The sequence below is a fragment of the Cricetulus griseus genome, chromosome 5, assembly GCF_003668045.3.
Source record: "Cricetulus griseus strain 17A/GY chromosome 5, alternate assembly CriGri-PICRH-1.0, whole genome shotgun sequence".
NCBI lineage: Eukaryota > Metazoa > Chordata > Mammalia > Rodentia > Cricetidae > Cricetulus > Cricetulus griseus.
In genome coordinates, this window is record NC_048598.1 from 19,636,663 (window position 1) to 19,655,002 (window position 18,340).

General features: G+C 45.0%; 1 protein-coding gene across 3 annotated transcripts in view; it reads left to right on the top strand.

The window, feature by feature from the left end:
- Cadm3 (cell adhesion molecule 3) overlaps window positions 1–18,340 on the top strand; it is a 29,655-nt gene that overhangs the window by 8,974 nt on the left and 2,341 nt on the right. Inside the window, exons 2-8 of one of the 3 annotated variants that reach the window (XM_027418931.2) lie at window positions 9,002–9,103; window positions 11,595–11,735; window positions 12,251–12,403; window positions 13,058–13,195; window positions 13,547–13,717; window positions 15,997–16,087; window positions 16,474–16,643. In XM_027418931.2, the coding sequence (XP_027274732.1) occupies window positions 9,002–9,103; window positions 11,595–11,735; window positions 12,251–12,403; window positions 13,058–13,195; window positions 13,547–13,717; window positions 15,997–16,087; window positions 16,474–16,643 (966 nt within the window). Of the gene's footprint in view, window positions 1–9,001; window positions 9,104–11,594; window positions 11,736–12,250; window positions 12,404–13,057; window positions 13,196–13,546; window positions 13,718–15,995; window positions 16,088–16,473; window positions 16,644–18,340 lie in introns of all 3 variants that reach the window. The other 2 variants (XM_027418932.2, XM_035445926.1) reach the window with 2 other exon arrangements.

Consider the following 18,340-nt stretch of genomic DNA (forward strand, 5'->3'; position numbering starts at 1 on the left):
CTGTTCTGTTTCCTTTCCCAACTGCTTTCCTTCTTCTTTTAAAAATGTATTGGTTTGTATTTTATGTACATTTGGTGTTTTGCCTGCATTTTGTCTTTGTGAGGGTGTCAGACCCCCTGGAACAGAAGTTACAGACAGTTGTGAGCTGCCATGTGGGTGCTAGCAATTGAACCTGGGCCCTCTGGAAGAGCCCTAATGCTTTCCTAAAGTATGGTGGATGTGTATTTTCCCCAGTTCTATCGTGTGTGTGTGTGTGTGTGTGTGTGTGTGTGTGTGTGTGTGTAAGAAATAACACATTTTAGGAAAGGCATAAACCTCTCCTGCTCAGGTTAAGGGGGCAACCAAACCTTCAGATAAAACCAGGCTCATGGCTACTGTACCAGAATACACAGCCCACATCAAACCTGCCCTGGTTTCTGAAGAATTAGATCACTTCGAGAAGGCATGAGGAGTTGAGGTAACAGACCCTGCAAAAGGCTGTCATCATTCCAGGTACCATCCTATACCTCCACAGAACCTGTTCTCCAGAAGTTCTCAGGGACACTTTCCAGTGTTCTGTTCCCTCCTGCCTTCACAGCCTACTGCAGCAGAGGGCTAGATGTTTGTTTAGAATCCACATTTCTGGAATAAGGGGGCTAAGGTGACCAAGGATCTGTTTAGGATCAGATGCACCTCCTTTTTGTCTACCAACTGCATTTGTCCTTGTTACAACTCAATATTGGCTGCAGAGGGGCTTGTTTTGGTTGGGGGCCAGCCCAGGGCTCCCTCTCAGCGCTAATGCACCAAGAACACTGACTCAGTAGCAAATCAAAGCAACAGCTGTCCCCACCTCCTTCTCCGCCACCCACTTCCCAGTCTCTGCTCCTCAGAATCTTAACTAAGTCTGCAAGCATCCCTCCCCAGCCTACCACAAGCCCACTTCTGCCTCCGGATTTTTTCTTTCTCGCTCAAGAATAGGACATGCACCTCTGCTCCTCTGCTTTTTTCCTCCCATATAGTCTGACCTGTGCTCTCTTCCATTTCACACTCAAGTACATGTTCCCCTGGCTGTGCAAGGTAGATTCAACACACACACACACACACACACACACACACACACACACACACACACACACAGTATGCACACAGTCTTATTCTTATGGCCACTGTTTTTAGCTCCTAAGGGCCCAGCAGTGGCTTCTGCCCATCAAATTCCTCTTTTGTAGCAACTAAAGTCTGTGGTAAGTCCTGGAATTTGCGAAGCTGTGGCAGATGAGACTCCTTTCTCTCACCCCAACTTCCCAACCTGTCTAATCGTTAGTAGACTAAACGTCCCTTGAGCTTTGGGGTCCTTCCCATATGTGGGACAATAAGGAGAGCAGATATCACCAGATAGAAAAATCACACTCAGTGGCAACGGAAGCTCTGAATTAGCTATTCCACAAGGACTCCTATCATGCGATAATTAAGTACAAAAGACCAGAGTTATAACCATAGCTCCCACTAACGGCCTGTGGGACTTCTTCGAATTCTGACACTTCTCGGAATTTCAGTTCCTCATTGTTAAAATGAGCAGCTGGACTTGGGGATGTGGTTCCGCAGTTTGCAAACATGCATGCTCACACGTACACATACACAACAGTATTTGACTGACTGCTATGTAGGACTGTGTCAGTTCTGAAAGTCTGTTCTCATGAAAGTTGTGGAGGAGAAACTGTGTTGGGCAAATTAATTATAACAAAATTATAACAAAAAAAGGAGAAAAGTCATTGCACTCTGGTGGCAGAATCAGAAAGGCATTTTTCCCATTCTGTCTGATAGTCAATGACTTCAACAGTAACCAGCTCTGGCCATTAGGGGTCAGTAGAAAATACTGATGGAATATGGACTCTGGCTATAGAGCTTAGGAAACATAGATGTGCACACACGTGCGCGTTCAAACACACACACACACACACACACACACACACCACTCCTTCATGACATCTTAAATTTGCACATGAAAATGTTTTTGAATGACTGACTTTTTATTTACTTTTAATTTTAATGAGAAAAGAATATTAACACCAGATAAGTGTTTCATTTTAACCTCATCCTCACACCTACCCTAGACAAGCTAGCCAACTATCCTGAGGATGCTTCTCCTCCTCTAACCTGGAAAACTTTATGTTTTCCACCTGCTGAGGATGGAACCAAAAGAGGTCCATGAAATGCATTATAAAACTTTTTGGAATGCAGGCTGAGTAGCTCCTAACCTTAGGATTTTCTAATAGTGTAAAAATGGCACACTCCTCAATTCTTTAGTCCCTGGTCCAGGCTTTCCCCCAAAGGAAGGGGTTAGTTAGCAAGACAGGAAGTTCCTGGGGGGAGGGAGCAGTGGAAATCTACCCTCCCCCCATCTGTTTCCACTTACTCTCCTGTGCCTCTTAGGAGACTCAAATCAAGCTGGGAGAGAGTAATGACTTTAGGCCCCAGAGGCTGCTTGACAAACAAGACTCAGGAAGGAAGAAAACAGACAACAACAGAAATAAGAGAGGGAGGCAAGAAGGAACAAATTCAGTGACAAAGAGATCAGCAGGGGAACAGGGAGGCTAAGACCAGAGGGCAGCAGCTGAGGCACAATTGAGCTCTTAGGTTCAGAAGTGAATAAGAACTAAAGCACGCCTGAGTTAGGGAAGGGGAAGCATCCATCCTTGAGGACTTCCGGGTCTCTCTGCAGTACAAAATCTCATCTCAATGGAAAAAGAAGGAAACACACCTGAAAAGATAGCGGTGCCTAGAAATCAGAATAACCTCCACCTCTTAAGGTCCAGCCTCCCTCTGACTATGCCCGAATGTTCAGATATTAGTGAACCAGAATCTAACATAAAATTGGCAACGTGAGACAGGGATGCAGAGCAAGAAGAAAATACAGCACTAGTCCTCAAAGTTCTGGTCTAGAAACTGAGGGATGACTTCTGTAACTCTGGCACAATCCTGGCTGTCAAAGACCAACTGTAGGAAGTTGAGTGTAAAGAGAGTCCTTTGTGAAGCCGGAGTGACTCCTCCAAATCTTGGAGTTATCTTCTAAGTCAGCATTCAGATGGAACTGGTCCAGTTTCCTCCAAATGCACATTCAAACATTTACTCTTAAAGAAAAATGTGGCTCTGAGGATCAGAAAACCTCTAGGGGCCAAATTCCAAGTTTAATTTCGCTATGGCCATTCTCTACTGTCTGTGACCCGCCCGTGCATAGCAACTCACTAAGCAACGGAACTGGGTGAGATTGTCAGGTCTGGGAGCCCAACAATGAGTCTCCTAACGGTGGATACTCCATTCTAAAAGACAGTCAGTATTCTGGGCCACAGCCCCCAGTATGTTTTTCACTTGGAGATAACACTTCTCCACCCACCTGTCAGGGTAGTCGTGAGGAATAACAAGTAGGCTGGGCTGAACATTATTTTTAACTCTGGAGTTAGAGAAATGCTGACTCATCACCATCATCATCACCATCATCATCATCATCAACTCCTACTCAGGGAGCTGTTTTTTCTCTGGAGTCAGGGAAGTGGGGCTCCGGACATAAGCACTAGCAAGGCCAGCTGCAGTCATGCAAGCCCAGAGCTCATCCCTTTGTCCTACTCTCCCCAATGTGCACCTATGACACTGTTAATAGTTCTGCCAATACATTCCCGATCCCCAGTGCAAACAAGGCAGGGAAGATACAGAAACCAAACAGTCAAGGGTGATGCTGGCATACTCTCATAGCCTTCCCTACCAGTCACTTAAATTGCAGACATAATACATTTTTATTCATTTGAGTAACTCACTTATTTATTCAATAAATATTTATTGAGCCCTTACTATGTGTGAGGTCCTGTGCTTGCAGTGAAAAACTGAGTCATTGGTGCCAATGTATGCTTTGAAGAGACACATTATTAAGTCTGCAGTCCCTGCCTCTTCTACTCCCAGTATGAGCAATCAATCAGAAGGAAAACACTATAGGGGAAAGGATTCCTTTCCCTCTAAAATGCCGGGAAGTCTAAGTCTATCAGAACCCATGGGTAAATAAAGCAAGAACTAAGAAACACTCAAAATGATTGAGAGCCAACACAGTTTTTAGCCTAGGTGCTACAAAGTGATGAAAACATAAAGAGATTTTGTCAAAAGTTTTAAATAAACATATCTGCTGTTTGGCTAACCAAAGAGTCCCACATTGTAAGACAATTAGGGGTAGACAAAATAGATCCCAAAGTAGGGAGTGAAGGCACATTATAAAATGTGGCCCAGGATACTGACTGTCTTTTAGAATGGAATATCCAGCATTAGCAGTTAAAAGCATAACTCATTGGATGCTAACCACAACACCATCACCACCACAAGCACCGGCTCTAACCTGCTGCTCTGTAATTGTTTTCATTCTGCAGGTAAGCGTTATGAATAGCATTTAGGTAAGCCATCCCTGGCCAAAAATATAGGAAAGTCTTCCCTCACCTATCCCCAACCCACCACCACAACACACAAAACACTTGCTTCTGCCTACTGAGGCAGGTGGGAAGATGCAGAAATCCTGAGCTTCATGGCCAGAGAGACCTATGATTAAAGCTTGTTGTGACAAGCTTTAACCCTTACTAGATGCACCATGTAATTCCCTAATTGACTGGACTTATGCATGTCAACCTCTTTAAACTTAAGTCTTGAGATTAAACTGTTTTTTTGGGGGGGCTGTTGTTATTTTTTATATCAAGTCCTGTCTTGTAGATATCTGGATGTTCATGTTCTAGGTACTCCATACTTTTCTTAGGCTACTTCTTTCTTGCTTTTGGATTTGTTACTTTCTCTGCAGTAACAGATTTTGAGCTCTGTTCTCACAAAAGAAGATACTCGGCATCTGATTCATTTAATAAATAAATATTTATTAAGCACCTTCTATGTACGATATATTAGGGCCAGTATTGATACTAAGATGAATCAGACATCAACTGTTCTTATAGGATCTTTATGATTTAGGAAGGAGCCCAATTTGCAGTGCAAGGTCGAAGGCACTGCATCACATAAAGTAGGCAGGGAAAGCAATGCAACTCAGAGATATGGGGAAGAATTCCCAACTAGGCCACCAAGGAAGTGTTCTTGAAATAAGAGCTACACAAAGTAGGCTTAAAGGCTAGAGTTAAGACCTGTGAAGATGGGTGAACAGCTTTAGAACCAAATTATTATAGAACAGGGAATGGACCCAGGATGGCAAGTGTTCTAAATGGAATTCTAAAGAGCTCCTGTGTCTAGAATGTGGGATTAATGAAATGGAGGAAAGACAAAGTTGACAGGTGGGTTCACATCAGACTGTACAGAGCCTGGAAGGCCAGACTAACCAATCTGGGTACCATCTACAGACAATGTAAAGTTGGTGGGGAATATGACTTGATAAAGTACTTGCTATGGGCCTAAATTCAGACTTCCAGCACTCATCGTAAAAGCCTGACATAGTGGCATGCATCTGGACACCCAGCACTAATGGCTTGGGGTGTCAGGTGCACACCTTTCTAGAAAAAATTAGGTAAAGAGCAAGTAAATGGTAAAGGAGCTTACTGCCAAGACTGACAACCGGAGTTCAATCCAATGACCCCTGTGGTGGAAGAAGGTAACTGACTCCTGCAAGTTCTCCTCCAGCTTTGACACAGACACTATGGTATGTTTCCCCTCTAAAAAAATAATTTTTAAAATATAAGCTGGAGAACGAGTGAAGAAGACACACCATGTTAGTTTCTGACAGCTATATGCATAGCTGAATGCACATGTAGGCACAAACTCAGGAACCCACAAACCTACATACAACTCTCTCTCTCTGACACACACACACACACACACACACACACACAGAGAGAGAGAGAGAGAGAGAGAGAGAGAGAGAGAGAGAGAGGAGAGAGAGAGAATAAAATTCAAAGTCAGAGAAGGTATGTTAAGTAGATAACAATATGACTAGTAAGAGTGACACTCCCCAACTCATATGATCAAGACTGGAGCTTTCCTTCATGGCTGTCCCTATGTAGGAAGGGTGTTCTTCAGCAGCGGCTGTATGCCAGCAGCTCCTTCCAAGGTCCCTGCATAGAATCCTTACTAGCTCCACTTCCAAGTCCTTATGTCCCCTTTAGAATACTCCTCAGCTTCTTCTCTTTTCTGTCCAAACATTTTGAGGGAAATCATGATGATGTCATAAATGACTGGCACAATTTTAATCCAAAGATAGCTCAAGCTTTTCGTAAAGCGGCTTATAATTTGTGCTACTTATCCATGCTCCTGATGATAGCATTACAATCACTCACCTGCTCCCACAGGAATGGCCATTCAGAAGGCATGACTAGCAGCCTACAGTTTCATAAAATCGGGTAACTTTCAGACGTATTAATGGAATTCCCAAGAGTAGAGATATAAGATCATAACGACATTTCAGGATTAGGAGATATGTCATACACACCCCATAGAAGGGGAAGCAATGCCCCAGCCATGTCCTAAACGGTTTCCTAAAATACTACAAACCAAAGTGAGTTCTCTGCAAATGTACAGAGGCAATAAATCATGCACACCCCAAACATGTCATTTATTGAAGGTTATTTGTTGCTTTCTGCCTCTGAACAGTTCAGCTGTGTTTAAATGATGTACATCACCATTTTACTTATTTATTCCTATGCAGAAAAGAAAAGCGACAAGCAGAAGTGGGGATGGGGAGATGACAGACAAGTACGAGCAAGGAGAGAAGTCACTGAGGGAGATGCAGACAAGAGCACAGATGTAAGAAGCAGAAGAGTGGAGACCAGAAACTGGCTCCGCCTGGTTAGCAGTGCAGACAGCCTGGTACCACCGAAGTGGTAAATCCAGTGCAGACTAGTCACGTACACCTAGATCTCACTAGGATGGGAGTGTTAAAGAAACAAACATAGGTGAAAATGGTCATGTTTCTGCCCTTATCCAGCTCAGAGTTTAGAAGCAGACCCTGGTAACCACACACACCACAGTGCCGTGCGCAAATGTTCTGGGAAACGGGCCGGGCGTTGTAAGCTGAGAACCCCACAAGGGGTAGAAAGGGTTCTTGAGAATTGCGCTATTTGTGTTCCTTTAGGTGAGCCAAGGAACCTCTTTGGATGTCAACTTTAAAAGTGATTATATCTGGCTGCGTACCACTAGCAATCGTTTAGAGATTAAATGAAATCATGGGTGAAAATCCGCTCTGCAAACTGAAAGTCCCACACTGAAGTATTAGCCTGAGTAGTGGCTCTCAGATTGTGGGCTGGGTTAGCAATGCCCTATGAGGGAGCAAAGACCACCCTTACCCTGCTCCTCCCTGTCCCTCAGGCCCATGCCTTAGTACAACCAATCCTGTTCCCTACGTGATGTTGACACAGCACATTCCAAAATGTATAACCTGGAAAATAACATGAAATACTCACCAATGTCCAGTCGTCTTCATCCTTGGTGTCCAGACAAAGCAACCCCAGGAGGAGGCCTCTGTACCTGGGACTGTCTCTCAGCTGGATTCGAGAGCCCTAACCTCCCCATTTTCTCATCCTTGCCTCTCTTCATCAATTCTTCTTTTGCCCCCTCCCACTCCCCCTTTCCGGGTAGAGATGTAACTGATCTCTCACTTAGAACAAAGTAAATTCGACAATCTTCTGGGAGACCCAGGTCTGGAGCAGTGGAAAGGGGGACTGTTTACACTGCGGCCAGCCAATCCGAGAAACTCTCTCTTAGAGCTTTATCTGATGCTAGGACTGGACTCTCCCTTCCTCCTTTCTCCCTTCCCTCTTTTTTCCACCCTCTTTCTCAGCTACCCCATCTTCTCTCTCCTCCCCTCACCGACTTGCTTTCTTTTTCTTCTGATTAATCCTTTCTCTCGCTACTCCTGTCTCCTTTCTTCTCCGGAGAAGTCCATATCGCATTTTTTTTTTCAGTTTTGACCCACCCACCTGCCCTGTCTTAGCCCCACCTCCACCTTCTTATCCTCCCCACCCCCACCCCGGACCGTGGCTGCTGTCGGGACGACTGACAAACTTCTCTCTATACTGCTGTCCCAGGAAGAGAAGCAGCTCCAGTGTCTGCTCAGCCCCTGATGAGCTCACTGGATTTTCGCGATGTGATTGGCCACTCTAGGGCTCTGTGGCGGGAGATCTTGAAAAGATGCTTAGCCATTTTCTTTGTCCCTCTGCTCTTTCCGTTTGGGTTGGAGCTGTGAACCCCAGACACCACTGTAGTTCACAAGAGAGTGTAACAGCGATCTAGTCCTAAGGGAGGTGGTGACGATTGCCCGGGTAACAAGGTTTGGTTGCGTCAAAGGAAGGTGCAGACTGAGTGAGGCAGAATCCTGGGAACCTAGTATGAAGAGTTAGAATCTGAGCACAGAAGGTAAGGTTCTGGCAAGTTGTAGTACAACTTATAGCCCCAACGTCGGTCTTTCTTCAGTGCCGAGGATGTCTCACCTTGGAACATAGAGCGTGGGATTTGAAACCAGGCATTTCATTTCTAGTCTCTCCTCAATTTGCAAGACTCTGGGCAAGTCATTTCATTCTACTTCCAGTCGTCAAAAGAGGAATGGCGATGCCAGCACTTTGCAAAGGTTAAGGGAAAGGATCAAAAGTGAAAATATGTTCTAATGTTTAAGCCTAATGTTGTGCTAATAGATAACGTGGTACAACAAAAAGAATCCTGGATAAAGAGTTTCTAGTGCTTTGTTTTGTTTTCAGTTGTAGTGAGGACCTGTCAATCTTTTTGGGGACTTCTTGTCCTCATCTGTGAAGTGGGAAAACTGGGCTGAATGGCCTCCAAGTTCTCTGACTCCAACACTATGTGACTGACAGATAAAATTGTTACCATCCACCATTAAGTGGCCCGTCAGAGGAGAGCCTTTTCCTTTTTCAGAACTCTTGCTAATGTCTCACTTTCTCTTAGGTTTGTTGGTGAAGCCTAGCCCCTCCCACACCCCCACAATGGAAGTGTAGACACAAGCTATAGTAGTGTGCACAGGGTTCATCCTTGATGCAGGTTCTCTCCCCAGGCTACTGGCAGGAGCAGGAATTGGAGCTGGGAACTCTGGCTCCACTGGACGAGGCCCTCAGCTCCACAGTCTGGAGCAGCCCTGACATGCTGGCCAGTCAAGGTGAGATACCAGGCCCTTCATCTCAATGTTGTCCAGATGCCTCACTCATCCTCACATCATTTCCACTCATGGAACTCCACCCCATGTTCTCACACCACTCGTGACCGCACAGCTTTCCTTCCCATTTGGCATTTAGTTGTTAGTTTTGCACCACCACCGCCACGTTCCCATGCACCAACTCCTTACCTCACTCTGGTACAAAGACCTCTGTAACCCTACACCTCTTTCCAAAAATAAGATGCCTCCAGGGGAGTGGACTGCTCAAAACAAAGAGGTCCCGGAGAGGCATTGTCAGAGACGAATTCTTCAAGGGAGACAAGGACAGAGGGATTAGAGGTTAGAAATCAATATATGTCTATTGCAAACGAAGGGCCTCAGACACCTTCCATTGAGACATTTTGAGAAAATTTCACTTCCAAATTTGCTCAGTGGCTACACAATAATCTCAAAATCCAATCATAGTCTTAATTCTCCTTTCACAGGATCACTTTAGGAAGAACTCCAATAACGGCAGCTCTGTTTGAGGATAGAAGAGTCACAGTGTTGAGAACTAGTAGACTGATCTTAGGAGTCCCTTCACCTCTAATGCCTTGCTGCCTGTGCCTATGAGATGAGGGAATTGGGTTCCTGGTCCCAGTGAGCGCCCCCACTTCCAGATTTTACAATCCTAGGCAGTACTAACCATCAGGCTTCATTCTCCAGTTCAAAAACTACCAGTCCTTGCTTGGCATCATTTCCAGCATGCCGTACCTCCTTAGGGCCTTCTCTCTGCTACAATCACTCAGGGTGATGCAAGTCAGGTGACTGGAAAAGTAAGAAAAAGGCATACAGGTGGGGTCCAATCTGTGGCAAAGGGAGCATCTGATTGTTTTTACAGTGCTCTGGGGACAATGTGGTAAGCATGTCTCCTGGTTTCCTGATGAGCCATGGATATTGCTGGTTGAGGAATTCTGTGGCATAGAGCAGATTTTTGGATGTTCCTGAAGCAGAGAAGGGAGATGATTATTTTAGATTAGTTCTGAGGAGGTCACTGCTGTTGGGTCACTAAAAGCGATTCTGAAGATGAGGCAATCAATATTAGGAATCAGAATCCATGCTGTGGGAACTCAGCCCAATGCCTGGTGTGGGAAACAGATGTCAGCATTGGAGAGGTTTACAGCTAGGCCTGAGGAGAAGATTCATTTAGCCTTCAATGGATTTGTCCAAAAGATATCTGGATTTCTACCTCCCTCTTCCTCCCTTTCTTCTTTCTTTTCTTCTTTCCATCCTTCTTCCTCTCTCTTTCTCTCTCTCTGTGAGTGTGTGTGTGTGTGCATACATGCTTGTGTGTGTGTGCGTGCTTGTGTGTGTGTGTGTGTGTGTGTGTGTGTGTGTGTGTGTAGTATGTGTGTCTTATTTTTGATACAGGGTGTATGCAGTCCAAGTTGGCCTCAAACTCAGTATATAGCCAAGGATAAACTATAACTTTTTCTCCACCTGTCTCTACTTCCTGAGTAATGGGATAACTTATGTGTTCTATCACAACCAGTCATTGTGGTGCTGGGGATCCAGTCCAGGGCTTCCTAAATGCTAGGCAAGGAGCTTGTGTTTTGTTTAATTTCTCTATGGAGAGGGGAATTAGAAAATATGCCTTCAGCACATTGAGGAGAAAACTTCAGTCTTCTGCTCTTTAAATGGCATTGGGGTGGTGAATTGGGTTTGTATTTGGGGAGACAGGAAGACTTACCAGGAAAGAAAACAAATAATTGGATGTGGTTGTGAATGTCTATAATCCCAACATTTAGAAAGCAGAGACAGAAGGACTTTGGTAAATTTAAGAGCATCTTGAATGCATAGTAAGTACCAGGCCAGCCAGGACTGCATAGTAAGACCTTGTCTGAATAGCAGGTGCAACAACTAATAATAATAGTAAAATCCAATGATGGATTTGATGATTGTGTTGAGGTTATTGCTAAAAAAATTTAAAATATGTTTTAACTGTTTCTGTTTTTAATTTCTATCTTGTTTGTTTGGCTTTCTTATATAGATGAATGTACATGCCAAGAGCTGGTTTAGACTTTTCCCCATTTCAGTTTTTGATTGTCAGTTATAATCGTTTCTAATGGTTTTGCTCTTACAATAGGTGGTGACAGGAAGGCAAAACATAGGATGGCATATATGTATGTGTGTTCTCAGTGATGAATGGTAGAACCATACCTAAAAAGACACATGTGGAATAGAATGCTGAGGTCTGGGTGCCTTTTGTTCTTTTAGTGTTTGTGACCCTGTCCGTTCATCCAACATTCAACAAGTGATGATACTTTCTGTGTATCCAAAATGAGAGAAGATCAGGTCTGTCTGCCCTGTACTACCACAACCACCCTTCACTCATGAAGTCTCAAGAGTATACAGAGACCAGAGCCTTGGGTAGCCTGAATTAGATGAGGTGGCTCAGTAATGGGTAGACATCCTCAGGGCTCCTCATGAAACTAAATGTACTCTACCCCTGCAGATAGCCAGCCCTGGACATCTGATGAAACAGTGGTGGCTGGTGGCACCGTGGTGCTCAAGTGCCAAGTGAAAGACCATGAAGACTCATCCCTGCAGTGGTCTAATCCTGCCCAGCAGACGTTGTATTTTGGGGAGAAGAGAGGTAGTATCTCATAAGTGACCTTTCTCCATGGGAATCATGGGCTAGGAGAAAGGGACAGCAGAGGCTGAGGGGGATTGTCTTTGTAATCCAGAGCCCGAGGAACACAAGGTATGTAATTGGAAAAAGCAATAAACTATGGGCTCCTCAGTGGTTTACAGAGAAGAATCAAAACTATAGCTCTGAACTTAGCCATGCATAGTCTTCAAAGTCTTATAAGGTCCTGGAATGTTATTACCCCAAAGAAGCACTTAGGAGAGCTGATATCAGATAGCCCCAGGCCTTCCCTAAGTAATTACACAAGATACAGATTGTAATACTGGCCTATTGAGCTACTATGTGCAGTGGCTCATGAAAGTCACTGAATGATTCTGTCTTAATTTGGGAGTTTTTTTTTTTTTTTCCCTCCATCCACACCACTATGCTCATCTCTTCCCCTCAATGATGGTAGCCCAGGAATGGAAGGTTAACATGCAAGGTACTTGCAGCATCCTGACTCTCAATTCTGATTTCCACAGCCCTTCGAGATAATCGGATTCAGCTGGTTAGCTCCACTCCCCACGAGCTCAGTATCAGCATCAGCAACGTGGCGCTGGCAGACGAGGGCGAGTACACATGCTCCATCTTCACTATGCCTGTGCGAACCGCCAAGTCCCTTGTCACTGTGCTCGGTGAGGCTCCCAAACCCCTGTGTCTCCACAGCATGCTGTTTTGCAAACAAATCTCCCTCAGTTGGTCCCCAAAGCATCCCAGAACCAGGCAGGCCTCCAATATCAGAAAAGTTCTGCACATTTCCCTTTAAATACAAGGAAAACTGAGTTCTGATCTGCTGTACTTACTTTTTGATCTGCAACAAATCTCTTTAAGCATAAACTTCATAATTTATAGCAAAGAATGGGTCATTCCACTTCATTCCAGAAATTATATGTGGAAACACAAGATCTGTATAAAATATCGAATTCTAATTTCTAGGAGAAGTTCTTCAGTTGCTTGAATACAGCTATCTTCATCTTGTATTCTACTTCCCATCTCCACTCCCCTGAGCCTTTCATTATCTGCAAGGCCCCACCTAGCTGGACTCTGGGGTACCCAGTCACTATCAGCATCCCCACTTCTTCTACATACTTCACCCCCTTAGTCTTCCCATCTTGTCCTCAGGAAGCAGATCCAAGAATCTTGACTCTTTATGCTCCCACCCATCTTCATAAACCAAAGTAGAGCTCAGATATCCTGCCCCTTATAGAAGACATATCTACCGGGAGAGCTTGGAATGTGACTTCACAGTGCCTCTCCTTCCTCTCCTGGCCATCCCCTCTCCATGGCAGGAATCCCACAGAAACCCATAATCACTGGTTATAAGTCATCCTTGCGGGAAAAGGAGACAGCCACTCTAAACTGTCAGTCTTCTGGGAGCAAACCTGCAGCCCAGCTCACCTGGAGGAAAGGTGACCAAGAACTACATGGTGAGTAGCTCCCACCTGGGGTTACAGGGATGAGGCGGTGCCGGGAAGTGGGTGTGTGAGGTGTGCCTACGTATGGCACATAAGAAAAAATGGAGACGAAGAAAGCGAATGGCAGACGCATTGTAGACATGTGTGTGTCAGGGTCTACATTCTGTTTATACATTCACATCCATTTTCTAACTTTGTCCAAGACAGACTCAGAATCTGTGGGGCCCAGATAGTAACTATATGTTAAGATCTACATGTCTGTATATACTGACTGTGTATCTCGTGTGCGTGTGTGTGTGTGTGTGTGTGTGTGTGTGTGTGTGTGTGTGTGTGTGTTTCTGTCTGTCTGTTTCTGCGTTTCAGGAGACCAAACACGAGTCCAGGAAGATCCCAATGGAAAAACCTTCACTGTGAGCAGCTCAGTGTCATTCCAAGTTACCCGGGAGGATGATGGAGCAAGCATTGTGTGTTCTGTGAACCATGAGTCTCTAAAGGGAGCCGACAGATCCACCTCTCAGCGCATTGAAGTTTTATGTATGTCATGGGCTTTGGGGTGAGAAGAACCAGGTGTGAGGCAGAGAGTGAGGAAAAGAAAAGTGCTGCTGGCTGCACATGAGGCAACATGAACAGTCAAAGTGGCAAGACTTGAGAGAAACAGGCACTGTAGTAAGCATTGCAGGCTCAGAGAGCCGAGGTCTTTGTCTCAGTGAGTTGCTACTGCTTGTGCTGTGGGAGAGCAGCCACAGACAGAGCGTAAACAAATGAGTTGGGCTACATTCCAATAAAACTTTATTTACAAAAGCTTGCAGCTGGCAAAATTTAGCCCATGGGCAAAGTTTACCAGCCCTTGGGCTACACTGGTGAAATGGAACTAAACTGTAACCTACGGTGGTAATCATAGCAAACGCAGTGTCTAGGGATGTAGTTACTAGTCTGTACTCACTGCATGCTGGTTGTGTGGTGTGAAGACAGCTCTCCCCCACTGATCTTCCTTGTTTATTTGTGAAATGAGAGAGGTGATCAGGGCCGTCATTGTGGCCTCTTCTCACTCTAAGATTCTGTGACGCCAAGAGGTGTGGGCGGAAGAGAAGCGCAATTCTCTCTGGTGTCAAAAAGTCCATGAACTTTTACTTCCCAGTCATCTCTCTATTCTCCCCGGTTCCACACTTGGGGTTCTGATGTAAGGTCCCAGTTGTCAGCATTGCTGCTTTGTACTTTCTCTACACCTCTTCATCCTCTTTGTGGACTCTGCCTTTCATACCAGTAGGGAACATCTGAAGAAGCTGGAATATTTGCAAATTTCTCATCTGAGGAAATCTAGAAACTTTTCAAAGGAACTTTCCTGCATGGAAAGGAAAGGGAATAATTGAAGTGTGGGAGCTGAGAATGGAGGCCTATACAACAATGCATTTCTTTTCCTAATTTACCAAAAGGTTGGGCAATTTTCAAAAATAGCTAGAGCTTTTAATCTTCTTATGGAAGACACAAGCTGATTAGTTTCCTAACTTTGGTGCCATTTAATCAGTGGCTAGACCTTTTATTCAATCTTAACATTGTTTAATTTTGGACTCTACCATAGTCCATTTGGATGACACTCAATGGGCAGGCTGATGTGTAGCCTTTAGCCAATGCTGACTAGTATTGCCTTGCTAGCTATATCATCTTGACCAAAGCATTTCATCTCTCTTTGAATACAGCTTACTGCCCTGAACTATACTGACAACAAATGGAATAATATACATGAAATAACTACAAATTTCCAAGTTCTAAATTTCTATAAAGTATTTCTGTATTTACCAGTTCCAAGTGTAAGGGCCTGAGCCTTGGGCAGCTCTCTTGAGCCCTGGTCCCCGACCATAATTGAAGAATACTCTATGGTATTGAAGTCCTACAGAGTCCTCTCTTAGATACCAGGCCATTTGGCTATTACTCTGCAGGGTCTCTTTGGCCTGTGATCAGCAGTCAGTCCACAAATGCACCTTTCCAGGTGCTCTGCTAGAGATCTCTTTAGCTAGGAAGCCCTGGAATACCCATTTTCTCACCTGACCTGGCTCTCTTTGTCCTGTAAGATATAACTGAAGTTCATTAACTGCTTGCTAAGGTTGGCTCTGTCCTTAGGGATAGTGCCTCCTCTTTATCTGTGGTTCCAAACCAGCATCTGGTCACATTGTTCTAAGCCGCCATCTGGACCCAGCCTCTTAAGCAGCCTTTTGGCATCAATGACAGATGTCATTTTTCCCTCACGGAGCCATCCATATTGTCTCAGGTCTCTTTTGTTTTTTCCAGCTAAAATTTGACCCCCACCCCTTGCTGTCTCTATACTCTTATTCTTCGTTTAGACTGACGGTTCTAAGGGAGATTTTGTGTTCACACGTCACTTTCGCACCTAAGCTTGCTCACAGAGCAGACAGAATTGAGAGGTTGTGGACTCAGTCAGTGTCAAGTTCACTTTCTTTGTTCCTTTAAAAATATGTATTAGGTACTGTCCATGTGCCAGGCAGTTTGCTAGGCATGAATAAACCATGGATTCTCCTCAGCTCTGCTAAGACATCCGGTAGGTCCCCCCAAGGACAGGCCTGCTGGAATGCCATCACTCAGAGGTTGAGATACATCAGGTTGCTCTCCGTCAGTGGCACGCACTCACAGTCTGTGTTCACAAGAGCCTGGAGGAAGAAGGGCTTGTTCACAGGCTCTCAGATTTCTGGGACTTCAGGGAATAGACTCTGTAGCATGTAACTAGGTGATTCCAAGGTTCTAGGGATCTCCTACGCAGAGTGGGGAGTTTGGCACTGACATCATGTACTTCTCCACAGATACTCCGACAGCCTTGATTAGACCAGAGCCTGCACATCCCCGGGAAGGCCAGAAGCTGTTGTTACATTGTGAGGGGCACGGCAATCCAGTGTAAGAAGAGCAGTCTGCAGTTTCTGATACCACCTTCCACACTCAGATAGCCTCCACCCCCTGGGTGCCCACAGGGTCATGCCTCCTATTCCCCTAACTCCACAACAGCACCTCTCCTTTACCTCTACTGCAAAGCAGCAGAAGTGAGATTGGTTCCCCGAAGGAACAAAGTCACAGAGAGATACAGATCAAAACACATCTACCTTCTCTAAATTGTACTCAAGACTGATGCTCCCACACCCCCACCAACACCCACCCTCTGGCCCACACAGCATCTTAAACTTCACCACGAAGTTTCTGCCTTTCCTGTTACTAGTTTGTTTTTTAATACCTCTAACCCTTTGGTCCAGGGCGCCCTGAACACTTCCAATCTTCTGTCTCCACAGCCCCCAGCAGTACCTGTGGGTAAAGGAAGGCAGTGAGCCACCCCTGAAGATGACCCAAGAGAGTGCTCTCATCTTCCCCTTCCTGAACAAGAGTGACAGTGGCACCTATGGCTGTACAGCCACCAGCAACATGGGCAGCTACACGGCCTACTTCACCCTCAATGTCAATGGTATGCCTCTTTGGCTTCTCTCCTCCAACATCTCCCTTCTTTGGCCATCTCTTGCTTTCCTGATGGCAACACCCTTACCCTTGAGTAGTAGTAGGGTGGATGGAAAAAGGCCCACTATGGGAAAGCACTGCACTTAGGCCCTAGTAATGAGTAACAATGGAAATTCAACAGAAAGATGGGTTCCCACTGTCTCTGTCTGTAGGCAGTGGCTAATAATTCAGGTGATAATTCAACCATTTATCACCTGACGGGGAGGATATCAACTTCATCTAGAGGCCCCTCTTGAGGACCGTCCTCCTAGGACTAGATATGGCATGTACGCCGCCGCCACCAGTTCCCTTCCTAAGGACTCTGTGTGCATTATAGTTTGGCAAAGAGTGAAAGAAACAAGCACTCACTCTGCCTAGAGATGGTCCGAACCTCTTCTCTAATGCTTCACCTTCCAAAGGAACAAGAGATTGCTTCTTTTTGAAATTCTCAAAAATTGGGCCCACCAGACACCTAGAATATTGGGTTAGTCAGTAAAATATCAGCCAATTGGAGCAAAACAGAAAGAGGCGTGGTAGATAACATCTGTAATTCCAGCGCTGGAGAGACAGAGAAGGTCTATCCCGCTTGATGAGCACACAGCTAATGAGAGACAACCATGACCTTGTTGTCAGGTGGATGGAATTCCTGTGGTCTCCACAGTTAGTATACAGACATACATGGTCATTAGCACACACACACTCTCTCTCTCTCTCACACACACACACACACACACACACACACACACTTTCAATATATATATATATATATATATATATATGATAATTCAAACCCAGCTTTAACCCAGGCTAGGACAGAGGTGGCTTTAGAGGGAGCTGGTAGGGAAATTTGTTTTCTTGTTTTTAAGACACTAATGGCATTGAAATCCTTCTAGAAAGTCTTCAAATCTTTCTGCAGAATATGGGAAGTGTTGGAGAAACTTTGGGGTCTTTCCTCATTTGAAATACCCAGTAAGGTGAAGAATGGGGTGTCTAACACCCAGGATCCCAGGGATGAGAAAGAGGCCTAAGTGCTTGGGACCAGATGGTGATTAGGAGTCCTGAGCCAACCTCTCACCGCTTGGGGTCACCTCGGCACAACACCAGGGCTAGCCTGAGAGTTACAAGGCACTGAAATCTAGGCTTGGCACCTGGATCTCTCCAGATAATTTCTGATACTGACTGACAATGAAAGAAAGTTTATGTGCCTGCAGTTGGTATCTTGTTGATCCTTCTGCCCTGGGATAAAAAGCTAAGCAGGCCTAGGTTGACTAGTTTGCTGCCAGTGCTGACGCCTGGTGGTGGAAGGAGTTACTGCAGCCTCTTTAAGAATCTCCCCGGTGAAGACTTGCCAGGAATGAAATGAAAGGTACTTATACCTGGAGACAGAGGGTGGTTATTGACAATCCCAGAGGTCATTTTGACAGTGGAGGGCTGTGTTTTTCCAAGAACTTTTTACATCTATAGATTCCGGAGTAAATATCCAGGATTGACTTTAACAGTGGGCCAAGCCTCGTGTTTCTTCACTCATCTTCCCCTAAATCATGTCAACACATGTGTCCCACCATGAAACTCCTGGGCCACCCTCCATCTCCTTCCCAAGAAGAACATTTTTTAAAAAGGCACAAATGTTTCCTTTTCAATTAAGGTATAGAAAGTCAAGGAACTAAA